Source organism: Hipposideros armiger, unplaced genomic scaffold (genome assembly GCF_001890085.2).
Source record: "Hipposideros armiger isolate ML-2016 unplaced genomic scaffold, ASM189008v1 scaffold_1765, whole genome shotgun sequence".
Lineage (NCBI taxonomy): Eukaryota > Metazoa > Chordata > Mammalia > Chiroptera > Hipposideridae > Hipposideros > Hipposideros armiger.
The window spans coordinates 36,343-58,540 of NW_017733115.1; the positions used below are offsets into that span (position 1 = coordinate 36,343).

General features: G+C 39.0%; 1 protein-coding gene across 1 annotated transcript; it reads right to left on the bottom strand.

Annotated features, from left to right (window-relative positions):
* Nucleotides 1–4,771: 4,771 nt before the first annotated feature.
* On the bottom strand, nucleotides 4,772–20,824 carry PNLIP (pancreatic lipase). The gene is made up of 12 exons (XM_019634593.1): nucleotides 20,779–20,824; nucleotides 19,470–19,624; nucleotides 18,755–18,877; nucleotides 16,636–16,770; nucleotides 15,749–15,860; nucleotides 14,394–14,513; nucleotides 14,168–14,287; nucleotides 13,406–13,524; nucleotides 11,163–11,292; nucleotides 9,956–10,064; nucleotides 9,208–9,372; nucleotides 4,772–4,858 (listed from the first exon to the last, which is right to left on the bottom strand). Exons 1-12 carry the CDS (start codon nucleotides 20,822–20,824, stop codon nucleotides 4,795–4,797), a joined length of 1,398 nt encoding a protein of 465 aa, XP_019490138.1. The 3' UTR covers nucleotides 4,772–4,794.
* Between the last annotated feature and the right edge of the window lie 1,374 nt (nucleotides 20,825–22,198).

Consider the following 22,198-nt stretch of genomic DNA (forward strand, 5'->3'; position numbering starts at 1 on the left):
GTCTCTGTCTCTGTCGCTCTTTCTTTCTCTGGCAGTTGAGTAACACCTGAGGACATGAGCTTTGGAGACAAATTTAAAAGCCCCTACAATCAATCGCCTCTGACCACAATCCCCCATTCACTTCCTGTTCCAGTTATCTAATGCGATGTAATGAACCAACCCAAAGCATAATGGTTTAAAACAATCTCAATTATTCTATCATCCCACTATAATTTTGAATAGATGGATTCAGGAGCCTCTGAAAGCCCATGTCGCCAGACCAAGTCACATCTGTTGAGTTTCCCTAGACACGCTGAAGGTTGCACACCTGCCCTGTAAGACTTGGCCCCTGTGAGGCTGTCATGAATTATCTACAGACAGGCATCTGTGAGCAGCTCGGCCAGTTCACACAACAGGCAGATAAGCCTTCACCTGGCAAACACTACTGGTGTCCTATCCCGTCCCCACATTGAATATGCCTCACTGCCAAAGTTCACACTCCTTCTGAGTAATCAAAACACTGCAGTACAGTTGGAGGGGCTCTCCTGTTAAGAAAATGACCAGGACTTCTCCAGGAATAACAAAGAATAAATGCCAACAGTTACTGAGGCTTACCATGTGCAGTCAGCGTTTCGAGCATTTTACACGTATTACCTAATTTAAATCTTTTAACAACCCCATGAAGTAGGTACCATTATGTGCCTCCTTTTACATATGTGGATACTGAGGCACAGAGAGATAAATAAATTGTCTCCAAAGTCACACAGCTAATGAGTGATCAGATGGGATTTGAATTCAGTCTATACAGAGTGAAACAAGGAGTTATTGAATATTCAGTTATTCTGAGCAAGTTATCAATAAGATTTGTTGAGTGTCAACCACACAGAATAGGGAGATGACTTACATAGAATAAGTCGAAATAGAAAATAGATTTCCCCCTGAACTGCCAGACTTGAGCCATCTGATTGACCTAAGCAATAAGGTATTTAAGCTCTGGACGTCTGCTCGGGAATTAAGAAGGTGCTGGAGCACCTTACAAAGGCTGGGGAAGTCAAAGGCCTTTATGCCTTTCTTTGACATTGCAGTGATGACCCAAGAAGACATTCATGATAATCTAACGGTGAGCAAATAGGTAAATGAGATGGCAGCAGACGTCAGATGGCCTCATCTGTTTTGGCCACCGCTGCAACCTCAGCTGCTAGAACTGTGCGTGGCACTGAAGTGGTTAGGAATAAATGAAAGGGTGATGGTGAGTATAAATGGAGTTCATGAGCATTTTATTCTCAGTTTCAGGGCTGGGAAAGGTGAGAGGGCACAGGTTTAAGGAGGAGAAAGAAAGAGTGTCATTCTTTAGAGAAGGAGGGAGAATATGAACATCCGATTAAATTTAGGAGAAATAATCACCACATGATGTGTCACAGTTTGCCCAGGGGTAAGGTCCCCATGCCTTTCTCCCTTTCAGGTCACTTCACTGCCAAGTTCATGTGCGGGCTCCATGCCTACCCCAAGGGAAAGGTCCCTGCCTTGGGGGTTCAGTGGCTGAAACCACCTAAAGGTGATCACAGCTTATGTGTCCTCTATTGAACATTTGGTTGTTTCCAATATTTTACTATTGAGCACAACGCCTTCATGAAAGTTCTTATACACTTGTCACTTTCCACATGGATGGTGTACCTGTGAGATAAATTCCTAAAGCTGAATTTCAGGGACGAAAGATCAGTACACTTAGCATGTGTCTGTGTATGTTGGCTACTCTCCCCACCCCACTGCTCCTGGAACAACAGTGAAGTAGAGACCACCGGCTACTTAAACAGGTAACTTTTTCCAGGGGATGTTATGGTTCTTTTGGTTGTAAGCAACAGAAATCAACTCCAGTTAGCTAAATTTTAAAAAAGGAGCGATTTATTGAAAGAAATTTTGGGGCATCTCATGGAATCTATGAAACTGCTGAACCGTGAGACCCAGGGAAGCCCAAGAAATGGGGCCATCCTGAAGACATCAGTCACCCCAGGTGCCCTCTGCCTTGGACCTCACACTGCTGCATGCACTCTCTGGCTCTGTGAATCGCAGCTCAGAATTCTTAATGAGCAGTGATTGGCCTGGTTAGGTAAGGAGCTGTCCCTGAATTAATGAGCAATGGGAATGGGTGCTACCAAGCAGGCCTGGCTGAGGGAACCCACCCCTGTGCACCTAAAGATGGCGCTGAAGTTGTGAGCTGGGCAGCTCCTGCAAGAAGTGTGTGGTTCCAAATTAACAATTCTAAATCAACTGACTCTGCTAAACTTGTACAGAAGTGCACAGTTAGTGGCTCACTGGCGGTGAGTAGGGGGTTTCTTTAAAAGTATTGTTTGTGTTTATCACTCCTTGAAATAATGAAGAGATGATTTGTATGCGTTAGCAACAGTGAATGATGACTATGGAGACTGGATTTCCTGAGCAGCAAATCTGGTCAGGGCTATTGTGTTGTTTTAAGATAAGAAGCAAGTTTCAATTCATGGGCCTTAGTTGTTTGATAAGAAGTATGGTGTCATGGAGAAAGTCAAAAGCGAGGGAACCAAAAAGGCGCCCTCACTTCTGATGACAGCAGGGAGGAAAGGATAGTACGAGAAGACCAAAGGCTGGAGCCTGCGCTGACCCATTACTGTGAAAAACCTCCTGACACCTGACCTGTTCCATCCCCAATCCCAGGCTTCCCAAGATGGAGAAATAGGTAAGAGTTGGTGATAGATACATTGTGAAAATGGTGAGCTTTTCCCACTCCCCACAAATAGCCATGCCCTTTGCAATGTGATCTTGCAGCTCCTTCCATCAACAACTGGACTATTTCCCTATCCCTTGAATCTGGGATAGTTGTGTGACTTGATGTGGTTATGAAATGTGATGGCAGTAATATCTTGGACCAACTCAAAGCCAGCCAAGCTCCCAAATATGTGAGAGACCCAGCCAAGGTGAGCAGCGCTGCTGACTCAACTCACTCTGACCACAGACACACGAGTGAATGCAGCCAAAAGCAGGAGTACCCAACTAACCCAGAGATTACTAAAATATGCTAACAGTTTAAAGCCACTGAGTTTGGTGGTGGTTTGTTACACAGCAGTAGCTAACCACCACAGGAACTCAGCCCATCCAGCCCTGGGATGCAGAGAGAGCAGCTATCATTGCACTGAGTGTCGCCATTCTTGGGCACACATCAGTTGAGCGTATAGTCCTTCCTAACTCCTACATTCGTCAATATGCACTGGAATCTAATGCCCTGGCTCCTGTTTAAATGCTCTGGGGGATATAATTGGACTAAGCCCTTAGCAAGACTGGAGTCTAAATTGCATCTCCTGCAGAGCCTCCTAGGCCAATGGAGTCATTCCACACCAGATGCAAAGATTTCTAGGTGTGACTTTCAAACAACAATAGATGAAATATGTTCAATGAACTTGTATCTCGGTCAGCTTCAGGAACTTAAGGCTGGACTCGTCTGCACACAGATCTGTGCATCTCTTCTGAAACTATGCTTTTATGTCCACCAGACAGCTCTCCTGTCTTCAAATGCATAGCTCCTTGAACGTCACCAAGATAAAGAGTGACATCGCTAGCCATCATCTGCCATGTCCACACATCCAGAGAGAGACAAATAGCTCCTTCCTCCACCCAATCAGTTCTGTCCTTGTTTTCACCTTCAATTTCAAGTTCAGAATGTTCAGATACATTGTCATCTTGTAAAAGAACTACCTTATGAATTCTCAGGGAAGAATTGGTTCAAGCTGGGTTCTCAGAGCCCCTTAATTCCAAAAAAAGTGTTCTGAGAAAGCTGTTTTCTAAATCTTTCCCACTGTCTGCATTCAATTGAACCAGGCACATACGACATGCAAACCCCATAAGGAATTTACAAATGGGATACAGGCAATGATGATATGGGGAGATACATACTGAGATGAAAGAAGTTCTGGGTACAGTGGGAATGTAGTGGGGTAGCCGCTAATCCATTCTTAAGGGGTGTGGGTAATGGAGGTGAAGAAAGTCTTCCTGGAAGAGGTGATATCTAGGCAGACAGGAAGTTCATCCATCAGAGGGAGTTCAATAGACAGGAAGACGGGGTAAAGAACATCCTAGGGAGAGGAAGGCTTTATGCAAAGGTCCAGCAGCACCCAAGATCAAGGCCCTTTTGGAGGACAGTGCCAGGATGTAGAGTTCCAGAAGGAAGGTGGCGAGAGATGATACTGGGGTCCTTTGTGAAAACCAGACCAAAAGGGGTCCTGTAATGCTCCCTAAGGAATGTGGAGTCTATCCTGGGGATCATTGGGAGGATCTTTGATTTGTGCTTCAGGAAAATCAAAGAGGCTGCAGAGAGGAGAGGGTCTGGGGGAGCCCTATTGGGAGCAGAGTGGCCATAGGGAAGCATTGGATATGCCCAGCCCTCGCTGCTGAGATGTTTGAGGACACAGGAACAGACACAGAACTTTAAGATGATGGAAAAAAGGGGCAAAGGTGTGTCCTTTTCAAGTGAGTCCACCAAAAGGGAGTCATTTTGGACCTAAAGGTCTGCCTTAAGTTATCGGGGTGACATCAGTAATAGTAGTAATGGGTGTGATGCCAGTATCAAGTAAACAATATTTCTAAGCTTAAATGTCACATAATGTGCAGCAAAATTCAACAGACATTTGTTGAATGTGGTTCTTCCAACCACTTGCAAATTTTGGATCTCGATCATCTTATCCAAAAGTTTCATTGGAAAAACAGACATGATGACAAAGAAAGGATGGTATTGCTTCACCAATAGATTTTATTAGCGATAAGATTCATCGGTCACATGTCAGCAGGCTTCTAACATGGCGTGAGAGTGAGTAGGACGTCTTCCCTCACAGTTTCAGTACTGCAGAAGTTGAACCTGTGGAGAGAAAACCAGAAGTCAACTCTTCTGTGTACACAGTGGGTGAGTTGGGCATGAGGACAGCCTCTACTGCCCCCTCCATTTGAGTGAGGAGCACGCCCTGTCCCCCAAACCAGACACTGGCGGAGGGAAGACCTCTTCTGTTTAAAGGAGGGGCTTCTCCTTTCCAATTTTGTTTCATGGCTGTGCAATAGCAGAGCGAGGAGATGTCATGGGACACCTCAAAGTACAGGGAAGTTCATTTGTCACACCCTAAAAGCACCTACTAAACATGTGGCACCACTGAGGAAGAAGAGTAAGGTCAGCAGTACGGCAAGAAATCAGCCAGAGTAGAAGTTCTGAGGTCCTGGTGTTACGCTGGCTAGGTATTCTTATTTTAAGTCAGTAATTGAACTGAAATGACGAATTGTGCTCATTAAGGCTGAACAATACTTAGGATGCTTTGGGGCTCATTTTCTTTAATAAAATAGAGAAGCACATGGAAAGTTCCTGGCGCATAAAAATGCTCTGTTTTCTTCATCTTCATGTCCCTCCTTGTGGTCTGATGGCTGGCCGACTCACAAATGGCAAACTAAAGGTTAAAAACTAATACTGATGAGGGACACGAGAAATGAAGGGCACACAATATCTATATATGAATAGAGGGAACTGAATGTGTTTTGTGGTCGTTAAGAATTTGCTGAAGTTGTATTTCCTGCATATGAATTCTGACACTAAACTTTCATGCAATTATCTGGAAAATGGGGATAAAAATAGTACCTACCTCCCATCACCACAATCAAGGGATTAAACATGTCTATCACCCCCAAATTATCCTTTTGATCCTTATCAGCTTTCTTTCCTATCCCTTTTCATCTTCCTTCCTTACAGTCAATGACTGGTCTGCTGTGACTATAGACTAGTTTGAATTGTATAGATTTTTTTATTACATGAATGGAATCAAAGGTGTATGCACTCTTTTGTCTAACTTCTATTGTTCAGTATAATTTTGTTCAGTGTAATTATTTTGAGATTCATCCATGCTGTTGCATTCTTTTCCACTGCTGAGTAGTATTCCATCGTGTGGCTAGACCATGAATTGTTTACCCATTCTCCTGTTGGTGGGTGTTGGGTTATTTCTAGTTTTTGACTATTGCAATGAAAGCTGCTATGAATATTCATATACAAATATTTGTATAAACACATGCTTTCTTTTTTCTTGTGTAAATACCTAAGAGGAATGGCTGTATCATGGTAGGTGTATGTTTGGCTTTTTAAAAAATTGCCAAACTATTTTCCAAAGTGGTTGCATCATTTTATATTCCCATCCAAAGTGTATGAGAGTTGAAGATTCTTCACATCCTTACTGACACTTGGTATTGTCAATCTTTTCAATTTTAGCCATTTAAATAAGTTTATGGTAATATCTCATTGTGCTTTTAATTTTCATTTTCCAAATAACTAATGGTATACCTCTTTCTGTCCTTTCACTTTTAATCTATGTGTATTTTTATATTTAAAGTGCATTTCATGTAGGCAGTATATAATTGGGCATTGATTTTCAAAAATCCAATTTGACAATCTGTCTTCTAATTTTTGTATATAGACCATTATAACTTTAATACAGTTATGGATATGGTTAGGTTTAAGTCTATTATGTTGCTATTTCTCCCCTATATATTTTGTCTTTTTTCCCTCTTTTTATGCCTTATTATTATTATTAATTATTATTATTATTATTATTATTATTAATTGTATTTTATCTCTTTTGTGGGCTCGTAGCTATAGTTCTTTGTTTTATTATTTTAGTAGTTGCTTTAGAATTTATACCATATATTTTAACTTATCACATTTTACCTTCAAGTGATATTATCCCAATTCACATATGGTATAAATACATCACAGTAGTATATTCCTATTTCTCTCCATTATGGCATTGTTATTATATATTTTACTTATACATGTGTTATATGCCCCCCCATATTGCCATCATTTTTAAATAGTCAATTATTTTTAAAGACTTAAATAATAATATTTAAAGACCTTCTATATTTTCCAATATAGTTATTATTTCTTAGGTTCTTAATTTCTTTCTGTAGATTCTTTTCCAACTGGTATATCATTGTCCTCTCCTTGCAAACCTTTTAACATTTCTTATTTTGTTGACCTGCTGGTGATAAATTCTTTCAGCTTTGGTATGTCTGAAAAGTCTTTAATTCATCTTCACCTTTGAAAGATATTTCATAAGTATAGAATTCTAGGTTAACAATTTTTTCCTTTCAGTACTTTAAAGGTATAGTTTCACTGTCTTTTCACTTGTATTGTTTCTGATGAGAAATTTGCTGTAGTTATTATCTGTATTCCTCTATATGTAATATGTATTTTTTTTCTCTGGCTGCTTCTAAGACTTTCTCTTTATAACCAGTTTTCAGCAATTTGGTTTTGAGGTGTGTTGGTTAGTTTTCTTCATGTTTCTTGTTATACTGCTTGGATCTCTTGGTCTATAGCTTTTAAGTTTGAAACTTTTGGAGCCATTATTTCCTCAGATATATTTTTTTCTCTCTCCTCCTCTGGGGTCTTCAATGAGAAGTATAATATATTTCATGAAGTTATTTCACTGCTCACTGGTGTTCTTTTCATTTTTAAAATTCTTTTTTCTCGTTGTGTTTCATTTTGAATATTTTCTATTATATCTTCAAGTTCACTAATCTTTTCTTTTGCCATGTCTAATTTCCTATTAATTGCATCCAGTGTACTTTGCAATGTTAAATATTATAGTTCTCATCTCTAAAAAACTCAATTTGGATCTTTTTTCTGTATATCCCATGTCTTTACTGACCTTCTGAACAAATGGAATACAAGTTTAATAACAGTTTTAATGCCTGTGTCTGCTATTACAACATTTGTGTCAGGTCTAGTTTGGTTTTAATTGATTATTCTCTTCATCATAGGTTGTATTGCCCATATATTTTTTTGTATACCTGAGAAATTTTTATTTAATGTCATATATTGTGGATTTTAGCCTTTTTGCTCCTGGATAATTTTGTATTCCTAAATATTTTCTTGGGTTCTGTTCTGGGTTGTAGTTCAGTTATTTGGAAACAGTTTGAAACTTTCAGGTCTTGCTCAATCTAGGATAATTATTTCCCAATACTGAGGGGAGACTTTCCTAAATATTTTACCCAATGTTTCTTCACTTATGAGCTTTCCCAGCTTGGCTAATGGAAACGTGTACTGTTCCCAGCCACGCAAGAGCACTGGGCACTGTTCTCTCTAATCTTTCAGATAGATATTTCACTGGCCTTGGCTAGTTTCCTCACACATATGTCCTGATTAGTACTCTGCTGAATATTCAAGGGACCTTTCTAGATTTACGAGATGCTGTCTGTATATCTTGCCTCTTTCATACTCTGTGCTGTGAAATCTAATTGCCTTAGATTTTCTGGATTCTTAGTTCTGACTCCTCCATTCAGAGAGTCCATGGGGCTTTGCCTGAATTTTTTCTCCTTGTGTAACATCCTGGAAACACTCTCCAGGCAGTAAGCTGAGACAACTGTAAGGCTCCACCTCATTTGTTTCTTGTCTCTCAGGGGTCACTTGCCTTTGTTGCCTGATGTTCAGTATCTTCAAATTGTTATTTTATGTATTTCATCTGAATTTTTGGTTGTTTCAGTTGGGAAGGTAAATCCGGTCACTGTTACTCCATCTTGGCCAAAAGCAAACGTCTCCTCATTGGGCTTTTATGAGGACTGAATGGCATGATGACAGAAGAGGCATAGCACAGCACTGTGCTTCAGAATTTGGTTTTATATTCAAAACCCTGGGCTAATACCGATATTGTTACAACTTTCACCACCATCATCATCTCACTTTTTCTAGATGTTCATCATGGTAAATACCTTTTGTCTCAAACGCACTTCAGTCTTGGTTAGAACCAAGGCCTGACTTTTGTCTTCACTAAGACGGCCAATGATACAGAACAGCTAATTTGTATTCCTTAATATATTAAGTATTTTCCTGACAATTTAAGTGGTAATTTGGTGAACCTAGGAATTTGGGGGGAAATATGCATATTGAGCACACACATAGCACAAGACACAGCTGCTAAATGAAATCAATCTTTTCACCTTAGATCATGAAACCAGATTCTCATCGTAACACTTACCCTGTATTAGATAACACAACACTTACTCACAAATCTATCAAAGTTGTTTTCCTAAAGTTCTATACTTTCTCCCAAAGAAACAAAAGGTATTAGGAAGCAGCTGTGGCTGGGATGTAGGAGAACCAGGTAGATTTAACTTAAAGTAAACTTTCAGTGGGAATAGACTATATATATCTGGATTTTTTTTTTTTTTTTTACTTACACTTGTCCATCATTTCTTTCCACCGCGATCTGGGATGCTCCCACTCTGGGTAGAGTTGGGTTGATCACCCTGTTATACCAAACAAACTTGACCTTTTGCAAGTCTCCAACATCCACATCTGAGTCAATTTCATTGGAATGAATACTTTCTGGTTTGAGAGAGCCCCTGCGGAGTTGAGAAGTTATTAAAAACATACATGAGCATACATAAATATACATATAGATATACACTGATTTGTTTCTGCAACCAGCTTATGATGCATCTGTAGAGAGATGGCTGAGTATACATCTGTCATTCTAACATACTAAATAAATGCAGACACGTATTCTAAGTCAGCAGTAGTTCATTTGCCATCAGTAACTCATAATATTTGAAAGTCATTCTTACTTTAATAAAACTTCAAACATGTTTTATCACAAGCCTCCCACAATTTAATAAATGATGGCATTATTATACCACCTTTTGCCAGTTGTTTTGTGGACAGAATGATTATTGACTGCTTAGAAATGAGATGGCACGCATCAAAGTAAACATCAGGGGTTTTCTCAGGAATAGCAGAGAAAAAAATTAGAAACAAATTCTGAAATGTATCAAGGTACAAAGAGAGAAAAAAAAATCTCTTCCTTTTAATGATATGTGGCAGTACTCCACATTTATATAGTAATGAATAAACTCTGATGTCCATAACATACATTATATATGCAAAGTATTCCAACATTTAAGAAACCTAGAGTTATATTTTACTCACTTGAAAATTTCATACTGCTTAGAGTTTCCTTTACTTCCAAACAAGGAAACGAGCACATGTCCTCTAACCTTCCTTCCAGACAGGATAACAGTTACTTTGTACCTCCAACCTGCATGGGGGGCGGGAAATTGCGAAATGTTAGCTTGTAGAGAAGATAACACTGAAAACAGGCTAACTTGGCTCCCACTACTGCTGAATTTTCAATAACTTATATATGATATTGGTAGTTCTTCTAATCAAATCGCCATAGACATTCCTTTATCTAAATATTCAGAGGGCGGATGTTGGGGGAGGGGGAGAGCACAGAATCTTCCCAAAGTCAATAGATTTCAAACCAACAGAAAAAGTAATATATTTTTCTTTCAATTTTTTTAACCTAACAATTTATTTTTCAATGTTAAAAGGGCTTTATGTTAAAACATGGTGGAAAAATAGTAGAGTGTGACATTTTCATCAATTTACTTCCTTTTCATAGATCATCCCATTTTAGAGTACTGCCATCTTTTTGTCTAAATAGCCTAAACGTATTTTTAAAATTCTGCAATTCAACTTTCCATTGACATTGGAAATGTATTAATTGATGGTAACCGATTTATGGTACTAATCAATAGTGAGCTACCAGTTTTTGCCACTTTGAGATGGTTTGAGATATTGGGGAGGGAATAAAATTTGGCTTTCGTTTTATAGTGCAGTTAATCCCACTGGTGCCCAAACAAGTTGTTTTCTTCTTCTATGACCTAGAAAAGAAACCTGGAATCTGTCCTCGTGCTGTGCCATCCATACATCCTCTAATCCCCATCACCCATGGAGTCTCTAATCCTATACATTTCCTGAATCTGTCAACGTCTTTCCATTCCCACAACCTCTGCCAGCTCTCTCCCGGATTACTTTTCTGCTTGTACAAAACCTCAGAATTTTTCTCAGTGAAATTTTTGACTGAATACAAAAAGGCTAGAGCAGAAGAAGCCTCCTGAATTCAGCACCAGAATCAAACGTAAAGAAATTTATTTTTTATATCATTGAGAGTTCAGGCCCCAAACTCTGTTCTGCCACCCAAATTAGCTGAGTATGGCATCTGAGTATTTTTCCATGCTGGGGAGGGGTGCTTAAAACTTTTGCACAGAAAAAACAATTTCACACCAGTTTTACTATGCATTTCATTAATACACAGCATTAAGAATTGAAGGCAAATCAAACAGAAACTTACGGGTAAAATTGCCGGCATCACCAGTGTTTAGATAAAATGTCTGGCCCTCTCCCTTTGTTCTCCCAGGAAATCTGTCAGCATAATGACCCATCTGTGGGCAGCCTTCACTTGGGCAGGGGAAGCATTTGTTCTAGGAAAAATAAACACATGATGAATGAGGATGGATGCTCTTTCTTTTGATAGTGTGTCTATCATCTTTTTCTACATGTTGTTGTAACTCAAATATTCTAAAGCCAATTCTACTCTGGTGGTAAAAGAGGACTTGAGCAGTGCCTCAGCAAAGGTTAAAAATGCATCTCAGGATTTACAATGATAAATTAGCAATGTCACTGTGAAGTAACACAATACTAACAAAAATATAAAAATCACCCAAAAGAGAATATATATATATATTCGTTTTAATGTTTTCCCTTTTGCCCCAAGGTATCCGTCTGATCCATCTGGCCTGCAGGTGGTTAGAGTTTATTTTGGAAAGGTTGCAAGAGAAGAGCAGGTGATAATCAGCTTTTGCTATGCGAAGGAGGACCCAATAGGAGATCAATAGGCTCAAAAGTCAGGTTTTCCTCAATTTCTTTAGCTCCCACATAGCACATAACAAGGTCTGAAGAATTCAGAACTCAGAATTTCTCAGTGTGGAGAGAAAATGCCTCAGTGGGTTGTTGAGGCTCAGCTATTAGGTTGGGGTCTTGAAAAGATGGACATTGCGTGGGAAAACATCCTCTCTTTCTGGGCCAAGGAATTGTGAGAAGAGGGAGAGGGAGGAACAGCGTGGGAAGGACACACATCACAATTCCCGCTATGGAAGGGCAAGGCTGCTCCATAGATAGAGCGAGTGGTGGACTCCTGGGTCCATGGACCAGGTGGGGACAGGGCGGAGTCTCAGGGCTGCATCTGGTAAAAGGTAATGGGAGACTGAGCCAGTGAGGAAGAATGGCCAAAGCTTTCTGAGGGCATTGTCTGAACCAGAAGAGTAGACATGCCCATAATTCATCAGCAGACATCTGCCCTGGGCCCATCAATAATGCAGACCCACAAGTTTTCTCCTCTGCCCGACACACGCTGACCACCACCACCATGATCACCTTGTCCAATACCAGCTTGGAAAAAAGGGCTAAGAAATCTGCAAGGTCGAGAATTTGTTTTCTTATAAAAGTGTCTGAGCATCACTTAAAAGGACTATTTATATTATTGAGTTCCGACTAAATTTTAATTGAATGGAAGGTAGAGCTTCTTTGTTTTTTCCCGTTACCTAGAGAACAGGAGTTGGGGGAAAAAATGAAGTTAGGCCAGAGAAAGGGGGGCAATTCTGGTTGTATACATAAGCTGTACTGGGAATAAAATATGCACTCCCCTAAACACACACATAATAGCCCACAGTTACTGAATGCTAGTTATTATATTTTAGGGTCTGGGCTAAGCAATTAAAACATGTCATCTCATTAAATCCTTCCACCCAATCTATGGAGGTTACCATTACTATTTACATTTAGAAATGAAGAAGCTGTCTTACAGCAGCTAAGCATTTAGCCCCCGATCATTCAGCAATTTAAAGGTGAAACCAGGATTAAGAGTCTCTCTCTCCATCATGAATGTATATCTCCTGGGTAATTATGACTTCACCTGGCATAGTATTTGAAATTTTATTTATTAAATGACATAGGTTAAACATTTTAATTAAAAAAAATTATAGTGAAAGGAAAAGAAGTTAAAAAAAACAATAGATATGTCATATTTGAGATCACAGTTAAATATCCTAACTTAGATTGGATCTTTAGAACTAGGGGGTATACCAAACAAGATGAAAACTCAAAAAAAAAAATCTTGGCAATTATGAGATTGCACAGAAATACCACATGCCTGTTATGATATAATTTTATAAGGTCAGCATTTATGACACGTTTTCCATGTTCATCAGCCTCCTGTAGGCATAGCTCAGATTTCCATGGACTATTTCCTTTTTTTTTACTTAGAATTATTTCCAAAACAAGTCTGAACATTTACTTGCTACATCTAGAAGTGATAGCGATCAAGGCAGACATGGAACACTTCAGTGGATGAGCCCATTTCTCTAAAGTTTTCCAACACCTTATCATGAGTAAAGTAAATGTGTATGATTAAAAGTAGAAGTAATGTGGCAGTCACGTGGTAACAGTCACTGAATGTGTGACACGGACAGTGAGCCACATCAGTTGTGGGAAATGATGGCCCCAGAATCCTTTAGGTGCAAGGCGGGGCCTACTCACGTTGGTGAAGGCGCTGTAAGAGTCACAGGGGAACCCAGCAAAGCCGTCCGGGTTGAGGATGCTGTTAGAGTAATACTTGTAGCTCCGTAAGTGGTTACAGGCCACGAAGTCACGAGAGCCTTTGAAAGCAGACATGGTTCTGCGTCAGTGACGGATTTCATTTCCCCAAGTTAACGTCATGATCAGCACATAGTTGTTGAGTGGCTTTCTCTAACTGGGGTGAACTCATGGCAGTCAAAGAACAAAATCATTTATGAAGTGTATTTATGATTTGTGATGAAAGCAGAAGTTAAATACCGTTTAAGATTATAATAGTTATGCCAAAGCTAATGGCTACATGGCCTTTTTTTTTTTTTGGAATGGCAAAATAGACTTTTTCTTTTTAATGGAAAAAATAACTTTAAAAGGAAAAGATTAGCCCATACAGATACAACTATTGGTTTGTCAGAAAAGTCATGATGTATTTTTCCATGTTTTTTGTTGCAAAAATGCATCATGACTTTTCCGAAAACCCAGTATAATTTACTAATGCATTCCCTGAATTAGATCCTTGGAAAGTTGACCACAAATACATTTTCTTTCCTACAGTCTTCTCATGCCCACATTCCCCAATGCAAAGCCTATATCTTGAGGATACAATTAAAAGTCCTTTGTTATGGCTAATGTGAGACATGTACAATACCCCCAAATTTAGTAAACTATGCAAAACAAAACACAAATTTTCCTGCAAGAAAATCCTCTTCCTGCTCATAATACTGTTACCTTCCCAGATCCCATCTATGTCAACAATCTGAGAGAGAATGTTCTTCTGACATCCAGGCATGTCTTTTCCTCCATTTGGAAAGAAATCTAGGTGACCCGCAGTTTGGCTCATTCCAAACCCTGAGGAATTTTAAAATATGGGAAAGTTGGTATTAACATATAGACTCAAAACACTCTAATGTATAGACTCAAAAAGCACTCCAGGAGGATGAATTGAGGAACTCACCCATGTTGGGGATTATGGGGGCAGCATCTGTGTGAATTACATCCACAAACAGGGCATCACTGGGGTCCAATCGGACTAATTCAGGTGTTCCCTCAAAGCAAGGCTCAGCTGGGTCCAACCCTAAAGTAAACAGATGTGTCATGTTAGTATCTATCAGTGTAAATATATATTCACTTTTCTTCATTAGTTACAGACCTAAGTGCAAGCATTGGCAGCCATCATGAGTTATTATGCCTGAAAGAGATAAGCTAGCTCTTCCCAACCTTACCATTTTTGGAAGGGTAATCTGTGTCTAATTCACTATTTGCATTAAAGTGGATTTGCCTCAAACCATGAACTTTTGCTCTACTTATGGATGCTTAGTCACTGGGACAATGCTCGTCACTAGCATCAGTGACAAGGAAAGACCCAGACTCTGGGAGACACTGGACTCCGAAAAGCTGTTCAGGCTAAAAGAGTCCCCACTGTACTGTCAAGTCTCATGAGAGCAAGGACCCTGACTTGCACAGTCAGCACAGCTTCGCAAAGTTAGCCTGACTGCGTGGGCTCTTGTAAACATTGACGGCCTATGAGAAAGGACGTTCTCTCCAGCACATTAACAACAGACGTTCCAGGGGCCCCCACCAACCCAAAGGTAACCAACTTATCCAAAGTATTAAAAAGAAAATCTGGAGGTCAAAGACAGAGCAGGAAGATGGGAGAGGAAAGTGGCTGTTCCCTAAAAGAGTCATTGCTCAGATCCAGGATAGCGAAGTCTTTCTTATCAAGTTACAGGGTTGTTTGAGGACCTGGGTATTCAACATGTGACTCCATTCGCCACATGCACCCTGTCTGAGATTGTAAAATAATATATTTTATCTAATTAGCAGCCTGCAGAACTGGCAACCCAGGGAACCCTGTCCACCTGCCCCCAACGACTTTGTGGTTGATTGAGAATTGGGCTAATTATCAAGTGCTACTGAAGCAGAATATAATAAATTATACACTTTTGAGCTCTTTGGGCTTAATTCTATTTGTTATTTATTCTATTATTCCGGCTATTTAGCTTATCCATGAAACTTGTCCTTTGTGGAAGCTTGAAAAAGGGGACATAGATATGCAGAAGACTTTCACGTGTTCTTAATTCACCTTTTAGTCACATGTAATATTTATACATTAAACAGGGCTCAGTAGGCTGATGATCAATATAAAAAAAAATTCACAAGGCCTCAGCACTCACTCATTTTTGATCATGTGGCCCAATTTGAAAGATATGAAAACCTGTCTCTTGAGGTAAAAAGCAGAGCTTGCACCAAATTTCCATCCATATAGGCTACATTTAGTCTAACTGTGCAGCTTTTACTATTTTGACCAACCTGTGATCCGTCCAATGGTCCCATTGATCCTTCGTCCCGCCTCTCCAGCAGCATGGGAACCCAGGCTATGGCCAATGATGTGGACATCAGAAGGTGAGTACCCAAATGCTGACTGTTAGAAAGAAAACTTCAGAATGTTTTCAAATACTGCAAAATTCAAAATGGGTACAGAAGGGGAGCCTCTGAAAACTTGAGTTTTAAGAAGACACACTTCCCCCTTCAAAGCAATGGATCTTCATACTTTTTTATTTCATTTATTATAGAAAACAGTGATGGGTTTAACATTTAAGCTGGTGGGAGTAGGGCTCTCTTTTGTTGTTTTACTATGTAGACAGAACCTTTGATGGATGTGAGGAATTGTTACCCAGAGGTGGTGAAGCAAGTATTTGGATTAGATAATACTAATTAAAAACAACTACTTAAGCACATTCAAATTTAACATTTTCTTTGTTTTCAGTTAATAAATCAGGTTAGCTTATTATCATTGTGCTTCTCTTACAAAAACAACACCAACCCCAAACTAGTTTAATCTTGAGGTTATCAAATCAACTTGGTTTAATAATCGGTGAAATTAAAGGAAATACTGGGGGAATTCACTAGAAACAATCTATCTTGAATAGTAGTAGATTGGCTTGAATAATAATAGGTAGGCTTGAATAATATCACATTTAAAAAAACTAGTTTATTGACCTTAATAGGCATATTAATAAAGCCAAATCTAGAATTTTTTTTTTTACTTTATTCAACTAAGGGGAAAGCCAAATCCCAGTAGGAAAATGTCTTTAGCAATTACCATGCCTACAGCATTTATTATTAGTTTTTGGAAGAGAATCCAGAGTTCAATATGCATGGGCATTTATATAACCCAGAGATTATACAAACGTTACCTGAAGGATATCAATAAAATACGCCACTTCTGCTCCCACGATCCGGATGTTCTGTGAGGCCTGCGTGTACCCAGTTCGGGAGCCCTTTTTCCAGTCTATACAGATGCAGTTCACACTTTCCACCTGAAACAGGTTCTGGTGGGAGAGACACAATGCACAGGTAAGTGATTCAGAATCTTTATTAATTCATGACTAACACATGTGAGGAATAGGATAAATTTCTTCCTTGGCTTACGCAATATCATGCTTGCTTTTAACCCCAAAGCAATGAACAAAACTTCTGGTCTGTTATGGATATGGAATTCCTTTTAAAGTTAAACGATGGCTCCATACTGGAGGTTTGGCCATCATAGGAACTGGATTCTTGGGATTTTTTCCACTGCAACAGTTGCATAGACACTTGTTTCAGGGAAAAATGTATAAAATGGTACAATGGGTTGTCTCATTAGAGCATTGCAATGTCATAAGACTACATCGTCTCTTACTAGAATGCTCCCCAGGACATTGTCTCCTCATTCACAGCTGTACCCTTAGTGCCTCGGACAGTTTCCAGCACATAGTAGACACTCAATAAATATTTATTGCATGAATGAATAAATAAATAAATAAATAAATAAATAAATAAATAAATAAATACATGAAAGGCTATGTTAGGACCCCCTTAAATAAATATATTGAAGGTAAACAATTAAGCTTTTCCATGATGGAAAAACTAATCAAAGTTTTTGGATCAACATGCTTTATTGTATATTACTGAAGAGTTATTTCACAGATAAGCATAATCCTACCAGATAGCTACTGGAAGCCTTGTTTGATGGAGGCCACTGATAGTTTCATGAATGTTAGGTCTGGCAGGCATTTGTTTGTTTGTATGTGTGTTTATACATATCCCCAACTTTTTTCCAAGAAGAATTTGAGAAGAATGAAACAATCTTGGAAGTCATCCCCAACTCCTTCATTTTACAGGCAGAAAAATCCCAAGAGAGGTGTTAATGTCATGGTTACCTAAGAATGGTCCAAACTGGAACCTAGGACCTTTAACCTTTTAGTTTAACCCATTTTTCTCCATCAGAGTGCAACAATGTTGTTGAAACCAAATCAAATGCAAGAAATACATTTCTGCTTTTGAGATCTCAGAAATAAATTATATACACATTTCTAAAAATCTACATTCCTTTTGAGTTGAGAATCACTTATTTTTTTTCTTCACTGAAAATCTATTATTACCTTCCCCTCCCAATAATTATCAGCTTTAAATTATTTAAAAAAACAAATCATGGCTTTACTGATTATTTCTAAACTTGTGAAGTGAATTAGCCCACTCATTTTAGCTGTCTTGAGGATCAACAGAAACCCTCTGGACAACAGCCTTGGGCTGGAGTTATAGACAGGTCTGAAATTAAACAGATTTAAAGAACCTTGGTGACTTTTCTCTTGAGATCCCTGAAGACATGGCTGCACCTTTGTGCTGCAGCTGACCACAGACGCTTGAGAAATACATGAATCAATGATAGTGTTCCTTGAGCAGTTACCAAGCAGTTACTAAGAAAATGTGTTCTATTTGATTACCTGTCTTTTAATTCTTCATTATCACAGGGCACATAGCCAGAGGCAAATTAAACGACATAGGCTCACTACTAGCGGAAGCTGGAAATGAAAACCTACCCAGCTTTCCTAGGTATTGCTACCATAGGAGATCAAAGAGTAGCAAGTGAAAATCAAAGGAAAATCATTAGTGTGGGCAAAATGAGTTATCTTAGCTCTTCACGGAGAAATGAAAACCTATTGAAAAAATTAAAAACTATTAAAAATGCAACCCATGTATCAGTACGGCAACATCTGTTGCTGAATTTTGAAATATCTCTGTATTTGTTATGGAATAACTGCTACCCAGAGCTACCAAATACCTGGCAACTTTGCTGCCCTGACTGTACCAGGCTCTCTCTACCTTCTACTACCTCCCGGACCTCCCCTGGGACCCCAGGTCCAGCAAGGTCAAAGGGTCCTCCAGGATCAAAGTGTCTTGGCATTTGTCCTGATTGGTTGGGGGCCTGTGTCTTCCCCATGGCTAATTATCACTCTGGAAAAAATCTTTCCTTAAGAAATGACCACGTCTTACCTTGCACATGTTGGCCAGCCAGTTTTCTTCTCCCTTGTCTATGAATCCGTGAATAATAAAGCGGGTTTTTCTATCCGTTTTGAAATTGGAGGCCTCAATGGTTGCTGAATCTGCAAAGATTTCCTATTTAGGGGATAGAAGTGTTTAATGTCAAGCTTCTTGTAGTAGCCAAAAGACCCATTTGTATGTAGAGGGAGGTGGTAGGTAGGAGAAGACTGCCCAGTCTCGGGGTCTTTGTGAGTAAGCGTTCTCCCATTTCAACCAAGCTATTTCCCGTCATCACCAAGTTGCTGCTTTCCAGGCTTCACAACATGTTTGCAGTTGTTTAACTCAGGCTAATACATCTGCTATAATATTGGTGGTAGGGGTCTTGCTTCTACACAATGGAAGGGTTTCCATATTTGTGTGTTTCTGTGTGTACTATACATATATATATATATATATAATATTGAGAAATTATATATATATATATATATATATATCCATATTTAGAATATTTATTAAATGTACCATAGAGGTAGGATAAGAATAATATCAAGTTAATGGACCTTTTATAAACAAGTTACATAAAATAATACTTAGGCTTACGGTCCTAAAAGTCTACAGAGATGTAAATTCCACTGTCTGATTTAGTCTCTTTAGGAGACTTAAAATTCAGTATCCTTATCACATAAAACAGATGGAACCCAGTCCTGAAAACAGTGAGCAATCTTACTTGATAGTTATTTGGGTTCTCGTTAGTGTAGAGGAGAAAGCGGGTGTTGACTTCTTTTGGACTCCAGGGCAGCATTTTGAGAGGTCTTTCCACAATGCCTGCCCATGGGGCGTCATCGCTGAAGCAGCCAAGTCGTTGGAAGCAGATTTCTTTTCCTGCAAATACCCAGAAATGTTTCAAGGGTTTTAGTTTAACCAGAATGCTCTCATTATTGGTCTCTGCCAAAATATGAGTTAAGTTACATTTGGTGGCATATTTTCTTCCTCCACATACCCAAACATATTCCTATCTACAGAACGGCTTCAATAGACAATGTCCAAGCTAAAGACAGGCTGCTGTGCCTCATTTCTGGCATGTAGGACTCCCTCACTCCCTTTATGTCTCTGTCCAGTCCTGTGCTGGGTTCCATTTAGCCTCTCAACTCAGATGTCTTCCTTGAGTCACTGGTGCCCAAGAAAGATCAGAAGCCTTGTGTCCCCAGGCCATGGGAGAGGAGGTGAGGCTCTCAACTCCTTGTCGCCACCTTCTGGTTTTGGGCTTTGGGTAGAGAGCTTAAGTTTCACACAAATGCCAAAACTTTGTATCTCTACATGGCTGAGAATTTAGGGCTCCGACCTATGTTTGAGGGGCATCCTGGAGTCCTGTGATGAAGAAGCTACTCACAAATAATCAAACAGAATATCCATGGTTTGACACAACTCTAGGCTTAAATGTTACCCCATAAAAGAACAACACAAAAAAAGGATTCTCGAGGAGGATAAAGTCTAGAGTAATAGCGAGAGTAGGAGTGATAGCTGTTGTGGGGGCTACATGCTTGAAATCTTACTATGGACCAGGTGCTGAGCAAGATGATTTTCATGACCTATCTTACCTGTCTCACAACGATCTTATGAGAGGGGTGGTAGTATGTGCCCATTTCACAGATGAAGATAGTGAAACACAGAGAGGTTAAGTATATTGCTCAGGGTAATACATTCATGGCTGGTGGAACCAGGGTTCAAACCCCACACTTGACTCCAAGCTAGGGTTGCTAAATTTAGCAAATAAAAATACAAGTTATATTTGAGTTTCAGATAAACAATAAATATTTTTTAATTGTCACACCTTTGTTGTGTATCTGAGATTCAAATTTAACTGGGCATCTTAACTGTTTTCTGACAACTTTACCCCAAGTACTTGTGCTTTTAATCATTCATCTTTCTTGCTCTACTCATTATCTTCCCAGTGGCTTGAGTTCAGCTTTCATAGCACTTCTTGAAAGTATTTAGTGGTGATCCCCTCCCAGCACTACATAAATATGTTTACTTACCTACAACTGCTCCCAGCAACAGCGAAAGTGTCCAGATTAGCATCATCTAAATGAAGTTAAAAATATGATTGAGTCTGGCTATTAAATAAGGTTTTAAAAGACTGGCATAATTCAAGTTCCATTAGATCTTTGGGGAAAATGGGTAAATACTAATAAGTTAGGTTTGGGAAACATGTTCCTGACTCACCGTGGCAGTTCTGTCAGGTTCTGCACACAACCAGGTGGCACAGAAAGGTCCCTTTTATAGGCAAACCTTATCTTTTGAGCAGTTCCATGGAAAAGTGACATGAAAACAGAGGAGTTTCCAAGGATGTATTTCTAATTTTAATCATAAATAAACCAAAATTGATAGAGTAGGTAAAGTTTTCCATAGTACTTATGGGAAGATGAGAAAAGGGTAGCTATGAACAGGGCTTCTCCAATCTGCTTATACAATACTCAGAATTACCATAATTTCAGTGAAGGTTCTAGTCTGCCCCCTTTTAAATGTACAATTCCCTGTGCAGGCCTGTGGATATGTATGAAACTAAATTGCTTTCATTACAGATTTGATAGCAACAGTCTTGAAAACAAATACTAAAAGCTTACCAGCTCAGGCAGTTTTCGTATTACCTTACCTTACCCTCAAAAACAGTGAAATAGAGGCAATTCTTCAAGAGAATTCATTCCTTTTAGGAAAGCAGTTGATATTTTATTTTGATAGTCCATAGAACTAGTTTATTTCTCAACAATATCATAGGGAAAATAAATGAACTGACAAAAGGAATTGCGGGTACTTCTAAGAGCACAGAGATGAAATCAGCAACCCCACCATCAAATGAAATTACAAATAAGAGAGAAAAATAAAATTCAACTTAGAAAAAATGGTTTGGGAAAAATAATTTGAAAGAGAAGTATTTGATAGAAAGGAATTGGGATATTTACAGTTGGTGATAGATTGCTTAAAATAAATTTTTAAAAGATTGTAATAGGATACCACAAACTTAAGAGACAGGAGCCATTTAGCCTGACAGCATCACAGATATAGGTTGAATCATACGAAATTGCTACATTTATAGGTCAAAAATGGTCAAATAATTCAGTTCCCTGACAACATTTATGGGTATGGAAAAAAACCAACAAAATTATTTGTATATGAGAAAAGTTCAAGAAAGTTGGGCAAGGGAAATGTTAAAATCAGGACAGAAAGTGCAAGGAAGGAATTCCATGGATGGTACAGAGCAGGCTCTTAACACATCCCCATTGACTCAATGAACAAACAAATGAGGGAATGAAAATTTAAAGTAATTTGTTTGGCATAATTGCTACAGTAACAACTGCCTACACAATCTCACAGTAGAGAACTGTGATTTTTGTGAAGCCCTTTTTACTCAAAACAAGCAAAGAAACAAACAAAAAACGGTGAGCCAATATTCACTCT